General features: G+C 51.2%; 1 protein-coding gene across 2 annotated transcripts in view; it reads right to left on the reverse strand.

The window, feature by feature from the left end:
• The window catches only part of WNT7A (Wnt family member 7A), a 64,494-nt gene that overhangs the window by 35,031 nt on the left and 5,416 nt on the right, over positions 1 to 24,047 (reverse strand). For both annotated transcript variants that reach the window (XM_016940526.4, XM_016940527.4), the window contains exon 3: positions 3,280 to 3,551. In XM_016940526.4, coding sequence (XP_016796015.1) covers positions 3,280 to 3,551 — 272 coding nt within the window. The remainder of the gene's footprint in view (positions 1 to 3,279; positions 3,552 to 24,047) is intronic.

Genomic DNA, 24,047 nt, shown 5'->3' on the forward strand with positions numbered 1-24,047 from the left:
CTGGCCTAAGACAAAGTCCCACTCCTTGTTCTGGCATTCAAGGCTGTGTGTTAGGATCTAGCCCCTCTGCAGCCTCGTCTCTCGTCCTCCCCACCCTCAGCCACACGGAGCCCCCACAGCATGCTGTTAGGACTTCATGCTTTTGAACATGCCTGTGCTGCCTGAACTGCCCTCTTCCTTCCTGATGCCTCGTCCACCTGGACTCCTCATCCTTCAAAGCCCTGCTAAGAGTTCCCTTCTTCTGCCTAGCACTCTTAGACTTCAAGAGGAAACAAACCACTCTTCCTCTGACCTCTTTTCTTCACTTTCTGTATCACGTTTCTCCTACAGTGTGTAGCCCTGAATCACAATTTTTGCTTCTTGTACCTGATTCTCTCACTAGACTGAGCGTCTAGTCTTGAGGGCAAAAACTGTGGGTAGTTAATTTCCTTGCGGCCAAAAGGCTGGAAAGAAATTATCCAAAGCCACAAAGATTCCACCATCCAAAGATTTCAGCACAATGCTTCTGACTCTTCCCTTCCTCCCAACTGAGGAGCCTATGATTCCACATATCACACGCTAGGATGTGAACTTCGTATTCTGGGACCCCCGACCTGAGTGGCCACTGATTTCAATCCAAAGTACAAAGGCCCCGAAATGCCAATAGGGGAAACTATAATTCTAAAATCACCTCGCCAAAAGATATTGGCACCTAACCATTCTGATTCGGTCTGCAGACCACACAATTGACGAGACAATGAGGGAAAGGGGGGGATGCCCTGCAGCTTCCTTGCGATGCTGCCCCTGCCCCATGGCCCACATCCTGCTGGGCTTAGACTCAAACTGGGGACCTGTGAGGGCAGGACGCCCCTGCAGCATTTATTCTCCTTCGACTGCCAGGGGAGTTGGGGGCTCCCCTTCAGCCCAGGGGCAGCCCCTCATCAGGTCTGCAGAAGCCACATGGTGCACCCCCCCACCCCGGCCTCCCCGCTTCCCCTTCTCTCACACCAGCTGCCAACAAGCCCCAGAGCCTGTGGTCAGGTTGAGTCTTGTTTCCTCATGGCAGGAGTGAGGGAGCGGGTGATAAACACATCTGCGAGCCTTTCCGAGGCTCTCAGCCAGGAGCAGCGGTAGGCTGGCCCCATTGCTCCTGTCGGTTTCCCAGCCCTGCCATGCGTGGAGCCCATGGCAGCCTGTTGGGAGGGGGCTTCTGGGGTGGGGTCCCATGCCTTTGAGTAAATGGCGTGTTGCAAAATCCTGGGGAACTGACTGGCACCGGTCGGAACAAGGAGTGGGTCATAGTCCCAATCGACAGATGTGGAAACTGAGGTCGCAAGAGGGGCTAGAACCCACAGCAGCTGGCGGCTGTCTTTGTTCCTGCCCTCGTCCGGGCCCTTGGGGTGTCCCATGGCAGCAAGTGAGGGTCTGGCCACTCGGGGCTAGGCTGGAAGACCACCTCGCCGCGCTCTGGCTGAGTGGTGTGTGTGGTCACTGACCTAAGTCCCCACGGGTCAGCTGGTACCCTCTCTGAGCCTCCATTTCCATCCCTGTAGCACAAAGGGGCAGGACGGGTATGACTCAGCCCTTTCTCTGCATACACCGGGGAGTCCACAGTCCCACCTCTTGGCTCAGGAAATACATAGTGTCTGTAGAAGTGCTTTTCTAGAAAGCCATCCCCAAAGGTCCTCCTTAACCAGAGAGCACTGGGCAGGCAGGAGGATGTATGGCCCTCTACTGAGCTTTCCTGAGCTGGGAGGGCTGTTCCTGCTCAAAAACATCAGGTCAGGCCCGGCCTGCACTCCACTCACACCCAGCTCCTGACCCCACTCAAGGTAGCCCTCTGCCTCACAAGGGTCTATGACTTCTGCCCCTCTTCTGCCCCAGAACAATCAGTGGCCCCAGCAACCACAAGGCACTCATCCATTCACTCCATACATATTTGTAGAGTGCCTACTGTGTGCCACGCTCTGGAGTGCTGCTGTGTCTGAGACAGCCCAGGCCTCTGTCCTCAGTATGCTTAAAGTCTAGAGAGGGGAGAAAGCCACGGAACAAGGCAAACTCAGAGAAAAGGCTAGGAAGGAATGTAAAGGAAACCTCTCTGGGGAGAGGACATCATGGCTGAAACCTGAAGGACAAGGACATGGCAGCCACAGGCAGATCTGGGGGCAGAACACAAGGCTGCACTCTTCGGCCCCATCCTGCAGGGGTTCCCTTTTCAGGGCCTCACAGACTAGCCAGTGTGGTCCCTAACTGGCCCCCTGCCCCTACCTCTGGGTCTGTGTCCATTCCTCCCCCACTCACCGGATCTTGGCTGCTTCCACCTCCTTTCCCTGCCTAGCCAAACCTTGCTCATCTCGCGAGGCCTGTCTCCTCCAGGAAGCCCACTGAGATTGGTCTTACAGCCTCTGACAGTTCCCAGTGTCTGTGTTGCCCACGGGCTCATGGCAGTATGACAGAGCAACAGCCACAAGCCTCATGCCCAGTGGAGCTGTGTGGCTCACAGAACACACTCCCACGGGATCCACCCTGACCCTGACTTGCTGCGGGCCATGTGCTATTCTCTCCTTTAATTCTCACCATGGCCCAGCCAGGGAGCCGTGGGTGAGGAAACTGAGGCTGGGAGAGGGAAGCCACGTGTCCTCCTCCTGTCTGCCTCAAGGAAGTGAGGGCTTCAAGGCAGGAGGGAGCCTGGGACCTGGGACCTGCAGGGTGATCGGACCACAAAAACAGGGAGGAGGGAGCAGCTGGGACCACTGCAGGGATGCACCACCCTGGGCAGGAGCTCCCAGCCATGAGACTAGACAGGCAGGGCCTGGTAATTTCCCCCAGGACACCATCCTGGGGCAGACCAGGTGAGCAATTCCCCTGTGTGACTCACCAAGGCCACCTGTGAGGCTCTGACACACAGGATGTGGCCAGAAGCCTGAGAAGAGGGAGGAAGGGAAGGAGGGACGGAGGGAGAGAAAAAAGGAGGGAGAGAGGCAGGAAGGGAGCAAGGGAGAAAGGCTAATTTGGTCCCTCCCAAGGATAAGAGTTCACATCTGTCCCTCTTTCCATCTTGCTGAGTAACATTCAATTCGTCTTAAGCGAGACTCAATTATCCAACCTCTTCAGTAACTGACAAGCTTCGTGCCACACACAAATCCTGACCAGCTACAAGCTGATGCCAGCACCAAGCAGAATAAGGCTGAGGGCAGAGCCCTGTGGCTCCTCAGCAGACACCCAGCACCAGATGTTACAAACAAGCCATTTTGCAGCATCTCCGCAAGCGCCGCCCAGCTGCCTTCCCTGGCTTCCTACCTTTCGGCCTGCCTCGTTGTTGTGCAAGTTCATGAGAGTCCGGGCATTCTGCTTGATCTCCCGGGCATCCACAAAGACCTTGGCGAAGCCGATGCCGTAGCGGATGTCGGCAGAGCAGCCACCCCACTTCCAGCCCTCGTCCCGGTGGTACTGGCCTTGCTTCTCTTTGTCGCAGCCGCAGTCGCTCAGGTTGCCCTGGGTACAGGCAGCTGTGATGGCGTGGGCCACGCCAGCGGCAATGATGGCGTAGGTGAATGCAGCCTCCCGGCTCCCTGCGAGGAGGAGAGAAGAGGAGACAAGTTGGGGTCAGGTCCCAAGCATCTGAGAGGAGGCTGGGCCTGACTGAAGAGTGAGGCTGAGCTCAATGCAATGGCTCTCCAAAGCTCGACTGAGTACCCGTTCCTAACTTCCAACAAAGCTCCCTTTTAGGGTGATGAGCTGAGCACCTCCCATTACACACACATCCATTCAACCCCAGAACCTGGGGAGTCAACTGGGCAGTAAAGGAGGAAGGTATGTGGGCTGGTTGCCCAGGATCTGGAAGGCCAGATGTGGGGGACCCCTCTAGCCCATCAGCCCCCACTCCCCACTCCCGAGCACACTTGACGTAACCATGTAAACTGCACACGTGCATAAAGCTCACAGCATCGTAAAGCAGCGTTTCCCCAACACCCACGGAGGACACTGGCTCTGGGGCCAGAAGGCCTGAGTTTAAATCCCAGGAACATCAATCCCTGGATCTGTGACTATTGGCCAAGGACTACTCCTCCCTGCATCTCAGTCTCTCTGGCTGTAAAATGGGGACATATCATTGGTACCTTTCTCATGGCAATGAGGGAGAACAAGAGTTTGTCCATGGAAAGCTCTTGGCCCCATGTTTCATTCATGGAACCTGACTGCACCCTACCTCTTGTTTTCGTGGCCACTACTACTCTTTCTGTGTGTCACCTGCTATTTCAGATGTCCATCCCCTCCCTTCTTCTGTGGCCCCCTCACTGGACTGTGAGTATCTCCAGTGGTGGGGCAGGGTCCTGAGCAGCTGGGGTGCAGGAGACAGCGTGGGACAGGCAGTCACTCAGAGTTGGCCTAAATATGGTGCTGCCACCTCGCCTCTTAGCCTTTTTGGGCCTCAGTCTCCTCACCTGCAAAATGGGTTCAAGGGCTACGTCTGCTTTACAGGGTGAAGACTGACCAAAGCAACCTATGGGAAGCCCTGTGCGTGGTATAAGCCCTGAGGAGCACTGGGCAAGTTCACTCTCATGTAGCCTGGGTGGGTTTCAGGGAAGGCACCTGGAAGAAGAGGCCCTAGAACCCAGAGCAGGCAAAGGGGGGCCAGAGAAGGTGTTTCAGAATGCCAGGATGGAGACGGCTTAAGCAGTGAGTGAGGAGGCGGATGACTTGCTCCAAGTTGCTTCCAGCCTCAGGTCACTCTGTCCCATGCTCAGGGAGGTCCTTCCCCACCCACCTTCTCATTCGCCTTGGGACCTCCCTCCCCAGGAGGGGGAGACAGACACAAACAACTTGTCCCCCAACCCCATCGCTGCCCTCCCACCCTGCAGAAGGTAGGCCTGTCCACCTGCTGGACTGGACAGCTTCCCCATGCCAGGGCTGTCTTTGCCGTGGCGTGCCATGCCAGCCCACCCATGGCGTCCCTGCTAACACAGAGGCTCTGGAGCCAGAATGCTTGGGCTCAAGTCCCAGCTCCGCCACTGACTGACTGGGACTTGGGCGAGCTCCTTCTCCTCTCCGCATCTCAGTCTGGAGAGTGCCAGTGCCTACCTGACAGGAGCTGCTGAGAAGGTACAGGAGAAGGGGGCATGTCAAATGCAGAAATGCATAGCCAGTGCCTGGCTCCACAAACATGAAACTTGGCACCAAGTGGAATGAAGCCCCTGGGGAACTCAGCTCAACTTTGTGGGTCAGGAAAGGATATTATTTTAGCACCTACCGGGCTCGCAACTCTCTGCATTAGTCATTTCCTTAGTACTAGAAAACATCTCTGAGGGGGCCAGGCATGGTGGCTTACGCCTGTAATCCCAGTACTTTGGGAGGCTGAGGTGGGCAGATCACTTTAGGTCAGGAGTTCAAGACCAGCCTGGCCAACATGGTGAAACTCTGTCTTTGCTAAAAATACAAAAATTAGCTGGGCATGGTGACACATGCTTGTAATCCCAGCTACTTGGGAAACTGAGGCAGGAGAATTGCTTGAACCTGGGAGGTGGAGGTTGCAGTGAACCAAGACTGTGCCACTGCACTCCATCCTGGGTGACAGAGCGAAACTCCATGAAGAAGAAGAAGATGAAGGAGAAGAAGAAGAAGAGGAAGAGGAAGAAGAGAAAGAGGAAGAGGAAGAAGAAGAAGAAGAAGAAGAAGAAGAAGAAGAAGAAGAAGAAGAAGAAGAAGAAGAAGAAGAAGAAGAAGAAGGAGAAGAAGAAGGAGAAGAAGAAGGAAAACATCTCTGAGTAACACACGCCCACCAGAGGGACTAGCACAGGGCAGCAAGGACAGGGGAGCCATGGGGCACAGGCACAGGCTCGATTTCTGGTCCAGCAATAAAACCCAACAATGCCTTTGCTGCATGAAATCAAGAAATGCTGTGTAAGATCTGCATGCTGGACCAGGCCATAGAAGGACAAGGGAAGCTGTCTCAGCCACAGGTTGAAGACAGAACTGCCAGCAAGATAGGTGGGAATAGATGCATGTTGCTGAGCTCTGCCAAGGAGGGAGCTTTGGAATTAAGCCCATGAGGTGTCAGGAGACCAGGCTTTGAGTGCTGCTGAGGCAGGGCCTTGGTAAAGAGATAGAGCCTCATGGATAGATCCTCGGGCAAAGAAACGGCAGACAGACAGGAAAAGTCTGCACCTGTCCCCACCCTCCAGCAAAGCTAGACAGGCACGCAGGTCCACACCAGCCAGCGCAGGAGGTGGGCAGGCGGGGTTGGAGGAAGCCAGAATCTCCTGGAAATTGATCGCCACTTCCTGCATTTGCATAGATTTGAGGCTCAAATATATCCCCCTGCATGCTCCAAGGGCTCCAAGGCAAGTGGGAAGACTCACCCCCGGTCCAGTGATTCCCCGGGAGCCTAGAGGAGCAAAGAGAAAGCTCTCCAACCCCAGGCACCAGCTCACACTCAAGAGTATCAAACTCACAAGAAAACCAAACCCTCAGGGAGACAGTCAATATCAAGAATAGACCCTCAAGGACGTGAGAGAAAAGGACAATCAGATGGAGGGCAGGGAAGAAATCTGTTCCACTGCTTTCCAGCTGTGTGACCTTGGGTGAGTCACCTAACCTCTCTGTGCTCCAGTTCCCCCATTGTAAAATGTGATGATAAAAATTAACAATGGTAGAGCACTTAGCACAGAGGTTGGCATGAGGAAGTGGCCCCAAATGCTCCAATTATAACAATTCTTATCTATGATGGAGGTAACAAGTCTCTACAAGTACAAGAGGGCTGAGAGGTAAGGAGTAGGGCTTTTCATTTACAATCGAAGACACAAAGGCTTTTGGCTTGCCTGGGACACCCAACATGTGGGCAGCAGAGCTGAGCTGCAGACCCAGCCTCTGGGCACCCCATATAGACCAAGAACTGCCCCCAGGGATGAAATGATTCCCAGGTGCATTGGGCAGGCACCACCGGCAGGCTCCAGCCATTGATGGGAGACTGTGTCCTCTTTATCAGACCAAGAATGGAGTTTGCGAATCAAGGCGGGGCAGAAAGCCTGGCCTGTCCTCAAAGACTGGCCCCTCTCCCTTGGTTTCTCCCTGGGGGAGGGGCAGGAGGCAGAGGAGGGGGCTGTCAGCCCAAGAATCCTGTGGTAATTTCGTGTGTCCTCTGCTCTACAGCCCAGTGGTGAGCGTCCCTGGGTCTCTCAGTCTCTGGAGCAGTGCATGATGGTGCAGATGGTGAGAAATGGACAGCTAACCACAGATGGCTTCCACCCACTCACCATTTCCATCCCACCCCTGAGGTGGGGAAGGGCAGCTGCACCTTGGGGCGCATTTCACCCCCCCGAGCTCCAGATGGAGAGCTTTCTTCCCCACAGCCCAGAGTGAGGTCTCATCAAGTGCCATGGCCTTCCCCTCCCCACCAAGCTGGGCTTCCTCAGCACCCACTGCCCCTGACAAGCGAAGGCTGTAGTCAAGACACCGATGAGGGCCAGTCATTCTTGGCTTCAGAGCTCTCAGGGACCCAAGTACTGGCTGGTAAAGTCCAGTCCTTCTGGATGTGGAAGAGTCACTTTTGACTCTTGCCATTAACTTTGACGTTGGCCTTACCTGCCCACATTAGACTGGGATGATCCAATCCCACTCCACCCCCACACTACCATGGAGGAAACTACCCTGGGCATCCAGCTGGCTGTGTGACTAACGTCAGGGCTGTTAACCTCTTTGACCCTTCGTTGCTTCCTCTGTGAAATGGGTACAATTACACAGCACCTATGTGTCTAAGTGAACTGAATTACAAAACAAGGGGTGTTGAGTGGTGCTGAGCACAGTGCCTGGCATGCCGTGAGTGCTCAGTAAACATCAGCCGTTGCGTCGTAGTTTTGTTGTTGTTACTATCACCGAGTCCCATTTCACAATGTCCTGAAGGTCACAACAGAGAGGCAAGTATGTGAGGCTGATCCAGTGTTGGTCTGCCCAGGCAAATTTAAGGTTTACAAGATGACAGGGACCATATCTGTCACTCCCACTGTCTCCAACCTCCTCCAAAATGTGTGAGGGGTGAGACAGACCTGAGTTCTAATTTCAACCCTGCCAAAAGCTGTGTGACCTTGGGCAAGTCACTTAACCTCTCTGAGCCTCCATTTCCTCATCTGTTATTAGCACCTACCCTGTAGGAAGAGGTAGACATCACCTGGCACCTAGCAGGTACTTAAACAAATAGTAGTGAGCATTATAATTATAATAATTGATGAAATTATAGGTGCCACTGGGTGGTACAGAGAAGAACTTGCCCTGCATCTATTTTATCCATGGCCCTTATTGCTCCCTGCCATTTTAGACTTAGCTGCTGATTATCTGTTCCCCATACCAGCCCTACCACCATGACCCCTGTCCCTCTCGGATATAATTGCTTTGAAGATAAGCACTTTGTCATGGCCCTTGCTGTGTCCTCAGGGCCTGGCACACAGTAGGTACCCAGTAAATAGCAGTGGAATGAATAAATGAATGAAAGAAAGCTCTGACTTGGTCTCCACAGACTGTGTGCCTTCAACCACATGGTCTTTCTTGGGTGCTTTTTGTTTGCCAGACTCCATGCTCAGCATGTTAGAAGAGAATGCCCATCTATTCCCTAGGAAAGCAACCCTCAAGGGAGGTAATAACAGCCTCTCTGTTTTACAGATGGGGGAACTGAGGCTCCAAGAGGATCTAACAGGCAGGTGTGGAACCTGTGATAAACTCCAGCCCCTTACAGCCCATCTCCTAGCCCATTCATCAAATCAAGACTGCCCCAAGGCATGAGCCCAGAGTTAGCCAGACACTTGGGTTTTTTTTTTAAGGAAGATGGGAAAGAGTAGAGAGAAGGTAACATTTGTTGGGCACCTCCTAGGTTCCGGACCCATGCTTGGTCCTCTGTGAAGGTGTTTCACAACATTCCCCAGTGTAGATGTCATTCCCCATGGTTTTACAGTTGAGGAAATGGAGGCTCTGAGTTAGAGTGATTTGCTGAGATCGCCCAGCTAGAAACTGGCCAGAACTGGGATTCAAGGCCCAAGTTGGTCAGTGTCCTTCCTCAGCCCCACCCCAGCTCCCTTCCTGGCCCACCAGTGCGTGGAAACCCCATGGTTAGAGATTCTTCTGGCTTAAGACATCAACTCTTGTCAGAATGCACTTACTTCTAAAACGAGATGGCATTCAGTTGTTATCAATTAAAACTTATCAATAAATAATTTATCAAAACCATTCAAATCGGATGGCTTGCTGAGCTGAGAACAGGGTTTGATGGTAGAAAGCAGAAAAGCCTCCTGGAATCTTAAAATAAATCTCAGACTCCATCCATGTCTGCCTCCTTTACTCATCCTAGGTAAGATAGGGAAACTGAGGCTTGGGGAGATGAGGTGACTTGCACAGGAAGAGTTAGGATGCAAATCTGGAGGTCACCTGCTGTGCCTAACCACTCCAGAGAACTCCCTTGGACCCTGGTCATGCTCACTGCTCCGAGAACAGCCCTTCTCTCGGCTGTATGGGGAAGCCCCTTCATTCAGGTGGGTAATTTCCCGAATGCCATCTCATTTATCTCAGGAGACACCTGCAAGGGTGGTCTGTTCTATTGCTGTGGAAATGGGATGAGATCATATGTCCAATGACATATAGTACATAAAAAGCTGAGCAAAGACATACAAAATGTTTCTTATTCACCAGGCTCTGTTCTAAGCACTGAATATAGATCTACAATATATGGCAACAACGTGGGAGGTGGGGGCTGCTATTATCTCCATTTTACAGATGCAGAAACTGAGGCCCATGTGATACAACCTGTAAGGATTCAAACTCGTACAGCTGGCCCCAGAGTTTGACCCACTCCCTTGCCTCAAGGTTTTGAAAACCATTCCAGTCCTACTGACTCCAGGCCTACATTCTTGCCCAGATCATCCATGTGGAGCCTGTGAGTGAACCCTGGGCTTGGCCACCATGGCCTGTGTGCCCTCCAGGATCAGATCCTCCACCCCTGGCAGTGGGGACAGCCTGCTGCGAAGGACCTGCCCCTCCCTCCTGCCCAGGAGCAGAGGAAGAACCTCCCTCAAATCCTGCCTTCCCCTCCACCTCCCTGACCAAGCCGTCTGTTCCTTCACTCATCAGATATTTCTTGAGCATCTACTATGTGCCAGGCACTGTTCTAGGGCATGAGGAAACTCAGATGAGGAGTTCAGACATGGCTTTGCCTTCATAGAAGGACAGGCAGTAGGATCATGCCACTCCGTGGCAGCTGAGGACTTTGAAGAAGGTGACACAGGGCAGTGATGGGAGTGGGGACATCTGGGGTGGCACCTTGAGTGGGGAGGTCATGAGGCTCTCTAGGGGCAAAGAAGGCATCAGGCCAAGGGGTAGCCTGAGTGATGGCCCTGGTGTGGTGTGGTCAGCTAGTGGCGGGAGCAGGTGAGCCAGGGCGGCACCGGAGGAGGCGAGGCTGTGGGCGGGTGTGGATTCTGCCAGCCCTTCCTCTCCCCAGAATCAGAGAAGAGATTCCTAGAGCCACAGAAACAAAGCCAGGGGGCTCCTACTGGAATGATAGCTTCAAGGAGAATGGGAGACTTGCTCAAGGTCACCAGTGACTCAGCAAGACCAGAAGATCCCCTGGCTCCCTCACCTCCCCCATGCCCTCCTTACCTCTCAATCCATCCACATCTCCAGGTAAACTTTTCATCCAGAAGCCAAGAGACCTTCCCTCCTGTGATATCCCAGGTGACTTCAGCTCAGAACTCAGATAAGACAAAACCCGTCAGTCCCTCCTGTCTACTTCTCATTCACTGGGGGAGCCCCAAGCAAGGACTCTGCCTCTCTGAGTCTCAGCTTCCCCATCTGTGAAGTGGGAACCCTTAGGAGGACATTGCCAAGTTGTGAAAATTAAATGAGACCACTGTGGAATGAAGCCTCTATGGAGCTCCCAGAAGGTGCTGGATAAAGAATGATACATATTATCACTGAGATGAAAATGGGGAGCCCAGCTGACGCCCTCTGTGGTTCCAGCTCCATAACGATCCCAGCGGGTACAGAGGAAATAAACTGATGTCCAAGCCTGCCCAAAAGATTCCATTCCACCGCCCTGTGTAGCCACTGTAAATGGTTTGCACCGGAATATTATCTGGGTGTATTTACGGTATCTTACTGGAAACCACAAAGTGCATTGTATTTTTTTTCTTTTGCTATTTAAAGCCAATGGGTCAGAGAGCAAGCAATCTGCAGTGACACAAGCTGAAATATATGATTTGGAAAATATACAGATGGAAAAAGGTTGCGCTTGCCAGCCCCGTGGCATGGCAGTTCATAGCCCCTCTGGGCTCAGAATGCCACATTGGGCTGTCTCACCAAGAGGAACCAGGGAGCCTCTCAATGAATAACTGGAAGATTTGGGGGTGCAGGGAGCTGTGTCTGGGCGGAGCTTGGTAAGGTAACAGGCCCACAGCTAGGGAAACTGGGGAGGGGTGTGTGCAAGCCCCAGCCTCTGTCTTTCTCCATCCAAGGGTCTCTCTTCCCACTGAGCAAGGCCAGAGCACACTGCTGACCACTTGCCAATGGTCAGCATCTACTCCTTCCTGGCTTCACGCCTTTGCACATGCTGTTCCCTCAGCCTGCAATTGTCTTTCTTATTCCATCTGCCTGCTAAGGGGCAGTGAATGTATCCCAGGAAGTTTTAAAACAGAGCCCTGGAGGTGGATAAATCTGGGTTCACATCCTGACTCCCTCTTCCTGGCAGCGGGACCTTGAATGAGCTAACTCACCTCTCAAGGCCTCAGTTTCCTCATTTGTAAAGTGGGAATACAAAATGTCTACCTCCCAGGGTTGTTGGGAGGATTAAATAAGCCAATGCACATGACAAGCTCAGCCCGCACTTGGTAAGGGATCGATAAACAGTAGCTCTTACTAGATGCATTATTGGTTAGCACCTTATCCATCAAGCCATGGCTCCCAGGTTCCCTACTCTGAGGGGCCTCCCAGATGTCCCCTCCCTCCACTTGTGGCCCAGCACCCTGTCCATCCTTACTTTGTATTGAATTGAATGATCAGTCTCTCGCCACTAGGTTGTGGGGACCTGGATTATTTATCTGTGAAGCCTCAACAGTTGAATGAAATGAATGAATGTGCGTGTGAAAGCAAGTGTGTGTGTGTGTGTGTGTGTATGTGTATGTGTGTGTGTGTGTCTGCATGTTGCATGCGCATGCACGCCTGCCTGCCTGCCTGTCTACCATATGAAAGCTGGGAAGAGAACATTATAACAAAAGAGTCATCTCAGAGAATAGTGTCAGGAGAGCTAAAACCCAGGATGAACTGAGGCTTGCAAAAAAAAAAAAAATGCAAACGAGACAAAAAGTCCTTTGTTAGCTGCATTCTAAGCAAGAATAAGGAAAGAATGGGTCTTTTGCTTGGGCAAGATGGCGCATTGTTAAGAAATGGCAGAGAGAAAATGGAGCTGGCCCGCCCCTTGCTTCTGTCTCTCTCACTGGAAAGGTCTTCAAATCCATCCTTCTAAGCATTCACCAGCTCACCAGACATGTGTTGCACTCTCACAGCCCTAGATGGGTAAAATGATGGAGTCCTTTTTGCAGAGTGTGGGGATCCCCAGACATGGGACCCTCAGCCCAGGCAGTCACCTTGGGGAGAGGAGAGAGCTGCTCAAGTGACTGCCCAAGAGAAGTGGTGACAAATTCTACAGAGGCAGAAGCCCAGAAATGCATCAGAGTTTCCCAGATTGTAGACAGAGGAGGGTGGACTCCAGGGGTTGACTCCTAGGTCATTTGTGCCCATCCCTGGAAAAATTCCGGCAGGGGGGTACCAAACAGGAGGTCGTGAGCATGTGGAAAAGAATGCACCCATCCCCAGGAGCACATGGCGGGAAATCACCATTTCTTTGCCGATGATAATGCTGGAGACATAGCAATGTTCTGTGTGTGCAAAGAATTTGATTATCTTCCTACATCCTGTCTCTCCTCTGATTAAATACCTCTGACAACTTCCCTCCAAAGCAAACCCCCTGAGTCTGGTCCCAAAACCCTGCAGGATGCCTGGTCCCACCTCTTTCCCCAGCCTCTTCTACCCTCCCTACGCTACGCCCTGCAGTCCTTCGTGCCAAGCCACTCTGGATCCCAGGGCTCCTGTCTGCGTCGCCCAGCCAAGCCCTTCCTGCTGCCATTCCCCTTCCCCTCCTGGGTTGTGGACGGCCCCTACTTCAGGTGACCCATGCGGGCAGCTTCTGTGCTCATCTCCCAGTGCCTGTTTCTCTTCCACTAGATCCTCAGAGCACTTTTCAGCCTTGACTTCCCAGTTTGTCCCCACCAGATAGCAAGTGCCCCAGACAGAGCCTGCACCCCAGCATTTACTGCAGAGATTCTAGTAAATATCTGTGGGATGAGGACGTGAATAAATGAGTGGACATACAAGTTGGGGAGTCTTATCCCATGAACATTTAACTTCCATAAATTGAACCAAATGTACCAGAAAAAAATTAAAATATTATATACTTATATTGTGGATATATACTCTTCATTCTATACACTGTGTTGTCGCATATACATTTTACATGTATGTGCATGCTTTCCTGTACTTGTATGGAAACTCAGGCATTCTGAATTTTATGCATGATTGAAGGGACTTTCAATGGTAATGTGGATTAGAATGGATTTCGCTGCCCATGGCAATGTCCGAAGCGAGGATGTGCCTCTTCTGTACCCTTTGGGAAAGATATGGAAATTGGTGGTGGGTGGATATACTTTTTGGTAGATTCCAAGTTGACCTATAAACCACATTCTGAGTATGGTCAAGCTGTGAGGGTCTCCAGGGTGATATTCCCCAGTGTGTGTGCCCCTAAGAGCAGCTCCACTGGGCAGTCAGTGAGTCCAAGGATGGAAATGAGTGGACCCTCTAGATTGAGTCAGCTCAAGCTGCTGTCTTATCTACAGGACATTTCAGCACCTTTAATATGCCGGCAGGCACCCTGACTCTCCAGGAGCAGGGAGTATAACATGCTGAGTTCCCCCATTTTATTGTCCAAGGGAATGTCCTTTTCTCCCCAGGGCAGCTGGCAGTAGGCGGCGGGTGGAGCCTGGGAACTGGTGATTTGCTGAGCAGACCCTGGGCACAGCTCCTCTTGAATCATGCCATAGGGGTCTTTCCTAGGCACTAGACCTAGTCAACATTTTTATCCCATTTTGAGCCAATGCAGAGATGGACAGGATAGCTAACAGGATGGTTGATCAAATTGACATTAAAAAGATCTTGATGAGTGAGGCTGCCCAGCTAGAATGGAGCTCAATGAAAATGTGCAGACATGAACGTGCAGTTTTGTATTTGGGGTGAGAAGTAAACAGCCGTCACTCACGCAACAGAGAAAACGGAGCACCTGCTGTGCATGAGGTGCTCCCCAGACCCGTCATTCAGAAGATAAACAAGGCCAGGCCTGTCCTCAAGGGCTCGGAGCAACTGGGGCCACACAAGGTAGAAAGGAGCTGGCCTGCCTGGGGGCCGTACACTTCTTCACGTGTTCCATGAGGACCTACTGTGTGCCAGGCCCCAGGACACATGCTGGCGGTCTGGGGAGAAGAGGATCAGCAGATCTGGGCCCCATGGAGCCTCATGATGGCAGAGAAGACTAATGTCAGATGGGTTCTTGCAAAAGTAAACAAAGTCACTTCCAAAAGTGGTAAGTGCTGCAAAGACAACAGTGCAGGGTGCCCTGTCAGGGAAGGGTGGAGGGTGCTGTCTTGGACGGGATGGTCCAGGAAGACCTCCTGGAGGAGGTGGCCTTTGAGTGGAGACCTGCATATGCAGGATATGACAGGTTGCCCACTATCACTCAGCTGCATCTCCCAAGTACCCTCTGTGCCATCTCCTGCTGCAGAGAGGAGTTGGGGCAGGGGGCTGCTCTGGTACCTGTGATGTCCCTACATCCACTGAGCACCTCCACAGGGACTGTGCCCTCCATGTGCTAGGCACTGGGTCCGAGGCCCCTGCTCCCTCACAGAGCTGCCTTCTGGCCAGAAAGACAGACAATAATAACAACACAGCTACGATGTATGGGGCACTTCCTGTGTGCCAGGCACAGTTCTGAGTGCAGTAATTAACCTCATCCTCTCGCCACCTGTGGGAATGGTGCCATTATCACTCCCGTTTGGTCAAGGCCCACTGTTGGTAAATGACCAAGCAGGAAGCTTCAGGGCTGAACCACTACACAGCGCTGCACAGATGAGCAAGTTACAGAGAATACATCCTGGAGTAACAAAGTGACATAAAGAAAATGCTACACAGTGAGAGCGGACAAGGACAGGCAGTGTACACTAGAGAGGGGGTAATGAAGGCTTCTCCGAGGGGCTGACAGGTGAGTAGAGGATAGAAAGACAGAGGGAGCGAGCCAAGCTGGCAAAGAGCATCCAGGCAGAGGGAACAGTGAGGGAAAGGCCCTGAGGTGGGAGGGACTTTGGCAGAGGTCCATAAAGGAGCAGGGGATGGGTGTGCGTTTTATTCTCAGAACAACAGGAAACCGCGGGAGGGTTTTACACAGCAGGATGCCACACTCAGAGCAACACGGAGAAGATGTCATGCTGGATGGCTACGTGGGTTGCAGGATGAAAGGGAGGAGGTGGAGTGCATTTGGAGGTTGATGTCATTGTCCAGGCAACAAGTATCTGAAGATGGCGGTTTGAATCAGGAGGTGGTGGTGAAGGTGGTGAAAACTGGACAGATTGGGGGATACAGTTTGGAGGTAGAGTCAAAATGGTCAGCTTAGGCTGGTAATCACTAAGAAAATCTAGAGCATGGGTCCCGGGTTCCTTGAGCTTGTGTTCATATGACACGGGCACACAGGCCTCCTGGAAGCGGGCAGGGGATGTCATCCAATGGATAACAATGTGCCAGGCTCTTACATCCCGTATCATGTAATGCCACTACCACCTAGCAAGGTGGGTGTGTGGCTCCCCCATTCTGCAGACTGTCAGAAAGGTGAAGTACTCACTTAAAGTCATCTGCAAGGTAAGGGTGGGGCTGGGATGCAAACCCGGCCATGTGACTCTGATTTCAGTACTCACTTGGCAGCCCCACACCTGCAGCAAGACAAGGGGTTCTCAAATACATGGCAGACTTGAGAATCTCTGGCAGGATCACACAAACAGAAGAATCCCTCTAGCAAGGGGGGACTCACAACTGATTTCAGCTCTGCCACAAAACAGCCACATGATCTTGGTCAGCCTCTGCCTGACTCTAAGCCTGTCTCCCAGGAATGAGACGGAGGTGGACACACTTTCTTTCAAGGGTGCCAAGGACCCAATGAAGTGACGGATGAGAAAGGGCTATCTTGGCTCCTGGTCCACACTGATCCTCAGTGAAAAGATACAAGATAGAGTGAAGCCTCCCACAGCCCACTCACCCTGAGGAGCCCGCTCACCCCAAGGAACCCACTCATCCCTAGGCATTACCTGGTCTAACCCTGGTTTCCCTGCACTGTGACTACAACCACACTGGCCAAACCCAATGGGAGAACCCACAACCCAACAGAAAAATGGGGAAAAAGCATGAAGAGGTAACTCGTGGAAGAGCGAACATGCACAGCCAGTAAATACAGGAAGATATTTCAACCTCATCACTTCTCAGGGAAGTGCAAATCAGGATGCTGTTAGATTGTCTTTCTCACCCACTCACTGGGCAGACATGCAGCTGGCCAGTCCCAGTGTTGGAGCTGTGCTTCCAGCGGGGGAGGAGCTTGGCACAATAGCAATTCAATCCAACCAAAATGAAGTCATTTACTTTTGGGGAAGATCTCCATATGATACATTAAACATAAATAAGCAAGGGAATGGGAAACTCAAGATTCAAGGTAGGGAAAGTGTAGCCAGGGAGGGAGAGGCAGGGGAGACATGAGGGAGGCTCACAAACGTGGATGACAAGTTGTGTTGGGGGTAAATTCGAGGAAGTTCACAATATTATTTAAGAAAAAAATGACCAGGTGCAGTGGCTCACACCTGTAATCCCATTGCTTTGGGAGGCCAAGGCAGGATTGCTTGAAGCTGGGAATTTGAGACCAACCTGGGCAACACAGTGAGACCCGTCTCTATAAGACAACAGAAAAGAATTAGCCAGGTGAGGTGGCGTGTGCCTGTAATCCCAGTGGAAGGATTGCTTGAGCCCAGGAGGTGGAGGCTGCAGTGAGCTATATTTGCAGTGCTGCACTACAGCCTGGGTGACAGAGAGAGACCCTGTCAGAAAAGGAAAGAACAAAAGAAAGAAAGAAAGAAAGAAAGAAAGAAAGAAAGAAAGAAAGAAAGAGAGAAAGAAAGGTGGGAGGGAGCGAAGGGAAGGGAAGAAGGGGGAGAGAGAGAGAGAGAGAGAGAAAGAAAGAAAGAAAGAAAGAAAGAAAGAAAGAAAGAAAGAAAGAAAGAAAGAAAGAAAGAGAAAGAAAGGAGGGAAGGGAAGGGAAGAAGGGGGAGAGAGAGAGAGAGAGAAAGAAAGAAAGAAAGAAAGAAGAGAAAGAAAGAAAGGAGGGAAGGGAAGGGAAGGGAGGAAGGAAGGAAGGGAGAGAGAGAGAAAGAAAGAAAGAGAGAGAGAAAGTGAGAGAGAGAGAAAGAGACAGAGGGAGAGAAGGAAGGAGGGAGGGAGGAAGGAAGGAAAGAAGGAAGGAAGGAAAAGAGAGAGAATGGAAGGAAGGAAGCAAGGAAGGAAGGGAGAAAGAGAAAGAAAAAGAGAAAGAGAGAGAGAAAGTGAGAGAGAGAGAGAAAGGGAGAAAGAGAGAGAGAAAGCAAGTGAGAGAGAGAGAAAGAGGGAGAGAGAAAGAGGGAGAGAGAGGGAGGGAGGAATGAATGAAAGAAAGAAGGAAAGAAGGAAGGACGGAAAAGAGAGAATGGAAGGAAGGAAGCAAGGAAGGAAGGGAGAAAGAGAGAGAGAAAGAAAAAGAGAGAGAGAAAGAAAGAGGAAGAAAAGAAAGAAAGAGGGAGAAAGAAAAGAAAGGAAGAGAGAACGAAAGAAAGAGAGGAAGAGGGAAAGAGGGAGGGAGGGAGAGAGGGAGGGAGGAAGGAAGGAAGGAAAAGAGAGAAAGGAAGGAAGGGAGAAAAAGAAAGAGAGAAAGAGAAAGGAAAGAAAGAAACAAAGAAAAGAAGAAAGAAAAGAAAGAAAAAGAAAGAAAGAAAGAAAGGGAGGAGAGAGGGGAGGGAGGGAAAGAGAGAGGAAGGGAGAGAGAGAGAAAGAGAAAGAGAGCAAGAAAGAAAAAAGAAAGAAAAGAAGGAAGGAATGAAGAGAGAGAGAGAAAGGAAGGAAGGAGGGGAGGAAGCAAGAGAGAAAGAGAAAGAAAGGAAAGAAAGACACAGAAAAGTAGAAAGAAAGAGGGAAGGAGGGAGGGAGGAAGGAAGGAAAGAAGGAAGGAAGGAAAAGAGAGAGAATGGAAGGAAGGAAGCAAGGAAGGAAGGGAGAAAGAGAAAGAAAAAGAGAAAGAGAGAGAGAAAGTGAGAGAGAGAGAGAAAGGGAGAAAGAGAGAGAGAAAGCAAGTGAGAGAGAGAGAAAGAGGGAGAGAGAAAGAGGGAGAGAGAGGGAGGGAGGAATGAATGAAAGAAAGAAGGAAAGAAGGAAGGACGGAAAAGAGAGAATGGAAGGAAGGAAGCAAGGAAGGAAGGGAGAAAGAGAGAGAGAAAGAAAAAGAGAGAGAGAAAGAAAGAGGAAGAAAAGAAAGAAAGAGGGAGAAAGAAAAGAAAGGAAGAGAGAACGAAAGAAAGAGAGGAAGAGGGAAAGAGGGAGGGAGAGAGGGAGGGAGGAAGGAAGGAAGGAAAAGAGAGAAAGGAAGGAAGGGAGAAAAAGAAAGAGAGAAAGAGAAAGGAAAGAAAGAAACAAAGAAAAGAAGAAAGAAAAGAAAGAAAAAGAAAGAAAGAAAGAAAGGGAGGAGAGAGGGGAGGGAGGGAAAGAGAGAGGAAGGGAGAGAGAGAGAAAGAGAAAGAGAGCAAGAAAGAAAAAAGAAAGAAAAGAAGGAAGGAATGAAGAGAGAGAGAGAAAGGAAGGAAGGAGGGGAGGAAGCAAGAGAGAAAGAGAAAGAAAGGAAAGAAAGACACAGAAAAGTAGAAAGAAAGAGGGAAGGAGGGAGGGAGGGAGGAAGGGAAAGATAGAGAGAGAAAGAAGGAGAGAAAGAAAGAAAAAAAGGAAGGAAGGAAGGAAAGAAAGAAAAGTCTAGAGGGAAGTGAAGGCCTTCTTAGACACCCCCCGCCCAAGGTAGCAGTTGGTCAAACTGATGTGGGGCCACACACTCCACTCAAACAATCCCTGGCATTCAAGGGTCTTGACAGCTAGCCTGCCATCTCACAGGGGACTCCCTGAGCCACCATCTCCTGAGGCTGCAGGCCCCTGCTCATTCCCTCCATAGCTCTCACATGACCATGCCTTTGCTCTGTTGTTTCCTCTGCCTGGGATCCCACTCACTGATAAATTTCTCCCCACCCTCCAAGTCCCAGATCAAGGGCCATCTCCACTGTCCAGACTCCTCCCTCCATCCTGAGGTCTCACTTCTGAGAGCCCGCCACACTCCCTCTGCCTTCTCCCTAAAGCCTGAACCATGCTGCACTCTGGTCACTCATTGCTGTGAACTGAGTCAGTACCTCAGAGTGTGACTGCATTTAGAGATAGGAACTTTAAAGAAGTATTATAATTAAGTTAAAATGAGACTGTTAGTGTGGGCCCTAATCCTATATGACTCGTGTCCTTATAAAAAAGGAGACCAGGACACAAGAGATTCCTGGGGCACATATACAAGGGGAAAGGCCATGTGAGAACCCAGGGAGAAGGTGGCAAGCCCAAGAGAGAGGCCTCTGAGAAAGCAGCCCTGCTGACACCTGGATGGCAGACATCCAGCTTCTGAAACTGGACAATTCATTTCTGCTGTTTAAGCTACCTGGTCTGCAGGGCTTTGTTCTGACAGCCCTAGCAGACTAGTACACTCGTGAGCAGTTCCTCTCCCCTGAGAGATGGTCTGGGTGGGGCTACCAGGCTGGGCCAGAAAAAGCACTGTTGCCCTTGGCCACTGTGATTAGTTTGGGATGGGCACACAACCAAAAGTAAAGCCCCATTAGCTGGTCCAATCCGAGTGAATCTTAGAACTTCTCCAAGTGCTGCTAGAGAAAGGCCAAGGCTCTTTCTGGGGGTACTTGAATCTGGAAGGTGTGGCACTGCAGGTGCAAAGGCCGTCCCGCTGCCCCAAGAGGTGGCCCTGGGGTTGCTGGATGCCAACGCTACCTCTGGTCCAGTCCATTTAGAAAGTCAGCACCATGCCCTGGCTCTCCAGTTCCTTAGGCATACATAAGTCCCCCTTTCACCAGAGGTGGCTTGAATTGGGGTTCAATTTCTAGCATGCAAGGGGACCTTGCCTGGTACCTGCCCATTGCTGCCTCTCAGCTCTATGCAGGAAAACTGAACACTCAGAAGGGAGCCAGGCATGCGATGAAGAACTCTTCCTCTTCAGTCACAGAGTCCAGCTGGTCTCATGTCCACTCTGAATACAAGATTACGCTTCCCAGCTTCCCTTGCAGCTAGATGTGGCCATGTGACTAAGTTCTGGCCAATGATATGTAAGCAGAAGTATGGGGTGAAGCTTTGGAAAGTTTCTCTTTAAAGGCAGACAATGGGTCCTGGTGCTCAAAGTCAGGACTTAATGGCCACAGCTCCAAAGGTCAGATTTTTACCCCTGCAAGACAGCCCTTGTTAGCTGGTCATTCCCAGAAAGTGGCAACCCCATGGGGGCGAGAGCACTGAGGAGGAGCCCAGTGACCCTAAATGTGATGCTTGCTTCTTGATGTCCTGGAGCAGGACACCTGTCTATATATGAGGAAACCTAAGCTCAGGGGCATTTCAGACTCTCAGGGCTCTCATCTTGACTCATCTTCCTCTTCCCACTGCCACTACCCTAGAAGTCTAGACCAGAGTGACTCCCTCCTTCCTAGCAGGCCTTTAGGTTGTCACCCTCCCTCCCTCCTGGCTGGCCTTTAGGTTGTCACCCTCCCTCCTTCCTAGCTGGCCCTTAGTTTGTCACCCTCCCTTCTTCCTAGCTGGCCCTTAGTTTGTCACTCTCCCTCCTTCCTGGCTGGTGGATTTCAAAGCAGGTCTCCATGGCTATCACTGAGGCTGAGCCACCATCACCTCCTTCCTGGAAGACTCGACCAGACTCCAGACCCCCACTGCCACCTTACCCTGCAGTTCATGCTTTTCCCAGCAGCCAGAGTGATGCTGCTAAACCCAAAGTCGGATACTGTCCCTCCCTTATTGTCTCCCCTCCAGAAGGTCTCCATTCCCATGAAGGGAAATCCAGACCCCCTGCCCTGGCCTGAGGGATGCTGCACCACCCAGCTCCTGGCACTTCCCCTTCAGCCTTCCTCACTCTACTCCAGCCACCCCAGCCCCTCGCTGTTCCTTAAGCCACCCCCAAGCACGTTCCACCTCAGGGCCTTTGCACTTACTGTTCCCTTTGCCCGACATGCTCTTTCCCCAGACATGCCCATAGCTCACCTCCCTCACAAATCCAGAGCCATTCCCTGGACACACACACTGGAACAGGAGCCTCCAGCCACAGTGGACACCAAATAACTTGGTGAATGCATGAATAAATCAACAAGTATTATAATCAATGAACTTATACTCACTCTTTCATGAATCTTCTAAAATTCCTATAAGGTTGAATGGATTCCTATTCCTATTAGGGGCTATGGATTCAACCAGAGACCTGACCCTCGTTGGGAGTCCTGAATGCAAGTCAATGCATAATATATGTATATCAACATATATTATGTTGCCACTTTTGTGGGCCAAAAATCATTTCATAGTGGCAATTTCATAAGTTCAACCTATCCTCTGGCAGTCACTCCCACACTCAAAATCCTCCAACGACTCCCACTCAGAAATTCAAACTTGTTAAATTGACCCTATATACCTCCTGGCTCCAGCTCCTATTTCCTTCCAGGCTCCTCCGACCAACTGCCCTGCATCGCTGTCCCAAGGATTTTCTTGGGCACCTCTCTTTGCTGGAATTCCCCCAGCCACCTCTGCCTGCCAAGTCCACTAGAATGCCTCTTGCCACTGGCCTCTGCTCCTCCCTGGTGTGCGCTGGCAGTATTCCTCCTCAGCCTCTCTTCTACAACCATGGCCAGCTGGGGGCTCCTCAACAGGAGGGGATCCTTGTCCAGGCACTGCCCTGCACTGCAGCCCTCCTGCTCCACCCCAGACCTCTGTGGGGACTATTCCAATGCCAGCTGATATACTGACTGTTCTGAGACTGAAAATTATACGGGAATGAACCCAGTCCTGAGAGGCCCTGCCACTCATTTGACTTGACTTCGAGCAAGTCCCTTATGAGCCTCAGTTTCCTCATCTATAACATCTTATATATCAGAAGCCACAAATTTAAAACAATGCTGGAGCCCATGCCTGGGTCCCAGGAATTTTGTGTGTGTGTGTGTCTGTGTGTGTTATCTGAGTAGAAGAAAGCACAAAAACCACAAGCGACAAGCAAGGGGAGGCTCACAAGACAGATTAAGCAACCTAAACTGGAGTCTCAGTGTTGATGCCACTCACTATGTGACCCGGGACAGTCCCATTCTCTCTCTGGGCCTCTGTTTCCACCTAAAAAGTGAGCCCTGGGCTTGGGAAGAGGGAAAAGCAGGGCAGACGGTGCAAGGCAAAAGTCTACACAACAAAGACCCTGGAAAAGGTTTGCCTCTGGAAAGATCCTCTGCCAACTTCACCAGTGGCCCAAATGTAACCTGGTGACATTTGTCACCAGGTGTCATTTGGGTCACTGGTTGCTGGTTTGCACCTCTGTTGATAAACTATTGGGATGGTATGGATTCAACTAGAGACCTGGCCCTCACTGGGAGTCCTGAATGCAAGTCAATGCACCTGCAGGACCCCATACTGAGATCCTGTCTACAGTTCTGTAAGGTGCAAATAAGAAGGCACTCACAGAATATGGTGACAAAACCAGGCCTGCTGCAGGGATGGGTAAGGCTGTGCTTCCTTCCAAAAGGCAAGGGGAAGAAAGCGTTCAGTGGTAAGCATGGGAGTAGAGCCCCTGCCCTCATGAAGCTGACATTGCAAACCAGTTCGGAATGGATTCAGACAGTGTGAAGTGCTTGGCTGATGGGATGGAGCTTTGAGGTGAGAGGGGACTTTCGACAAGGTCGAAAAGGTCTAGAAGACCTGGACAGGGTCAGGGGCATGGGGCTGAGGAAAGGAGCTAAGGCAGAAGAAATAGCTGGTGTCCAGTGTGGTGTGTTTGGGAAAAAGGACAAGGCTGAGTGAGCAAGGTGAAGGGGGAAGATGGCAGCAGAGGTCAGCAGCAGCTAGATGAGCAGTGGGGATTTCATTCTGATGCAAGAAAGCCTCCAGAGGGGTTTAAGCAGCGCAGTGACATGATCTGATTTCCATGTAAAAGGATGATCCTGCCTGCTGGGTGCAGAAGGGACTGCAGGATGGCCAGGAGCAACAGGGCAATGAGATGGGGGAGCATGGGACAGCCTGGGAGCCCAGATGTGACAGCAGTGTGACCTGAGGAGGAGGCGGCAGGATACCCAAAGATATCCAAGGCTGACCTGGCTTTCAGGGAAGTTCACAGTGCAGAAGCCAGCCTGTGGCAGTTTCTGGTCCCCTAATGCACACGCACACAAGCCAGAAGACACACAGCACGGCCTCCTGCCACTGACCAGGGCCTCCTGGAGACCAGCATCGCTCTCTCTGACCCTTTTCCACCAGACTTTTGTTATAGTTGCTTCAGAAGTCAAATGTGTGGCTCAAAACTCTGTGTGTATGTATGTGTCTGCACGCACCATTCCCATAAAACAGTTGCAAAGTCAAAAGCCCACAGGAGTCAAGCGGATCATGTCACAGGAATGCACAGGACGGGCAGCAGTAGGGAGTGGTGGGGACTGCGGCAGTGAATGGGTTGCCCATTCACTGCTGCAACTAAAGGGAGTTGTGTTCTCAGTTTAAGGTCTTTGCAACCACATGGGCACACATGTAAATTAAGAGTAGATCTGCCAACTTTTCAAAAGAAACCAGAAATTCCTATATTTTAGGTGAAACAACAAATTTTAAAATTT

The sequence above is a fragment of the Pan troglodytes genome, chromosome 2 (genome assembly GCF_028858775.2).
Source record: "Pan troglodytes isolate AG18354 chromosome 2, NHGRI_mPanTro3-v2.0_pri, whole genome shotgun sequence".
Classification (NCBI taxonomy): Eukaryota; Metazoa; Chordata; class Mammalia; order Primates; family Hominidae; genus Pan; species Pan troglodytes.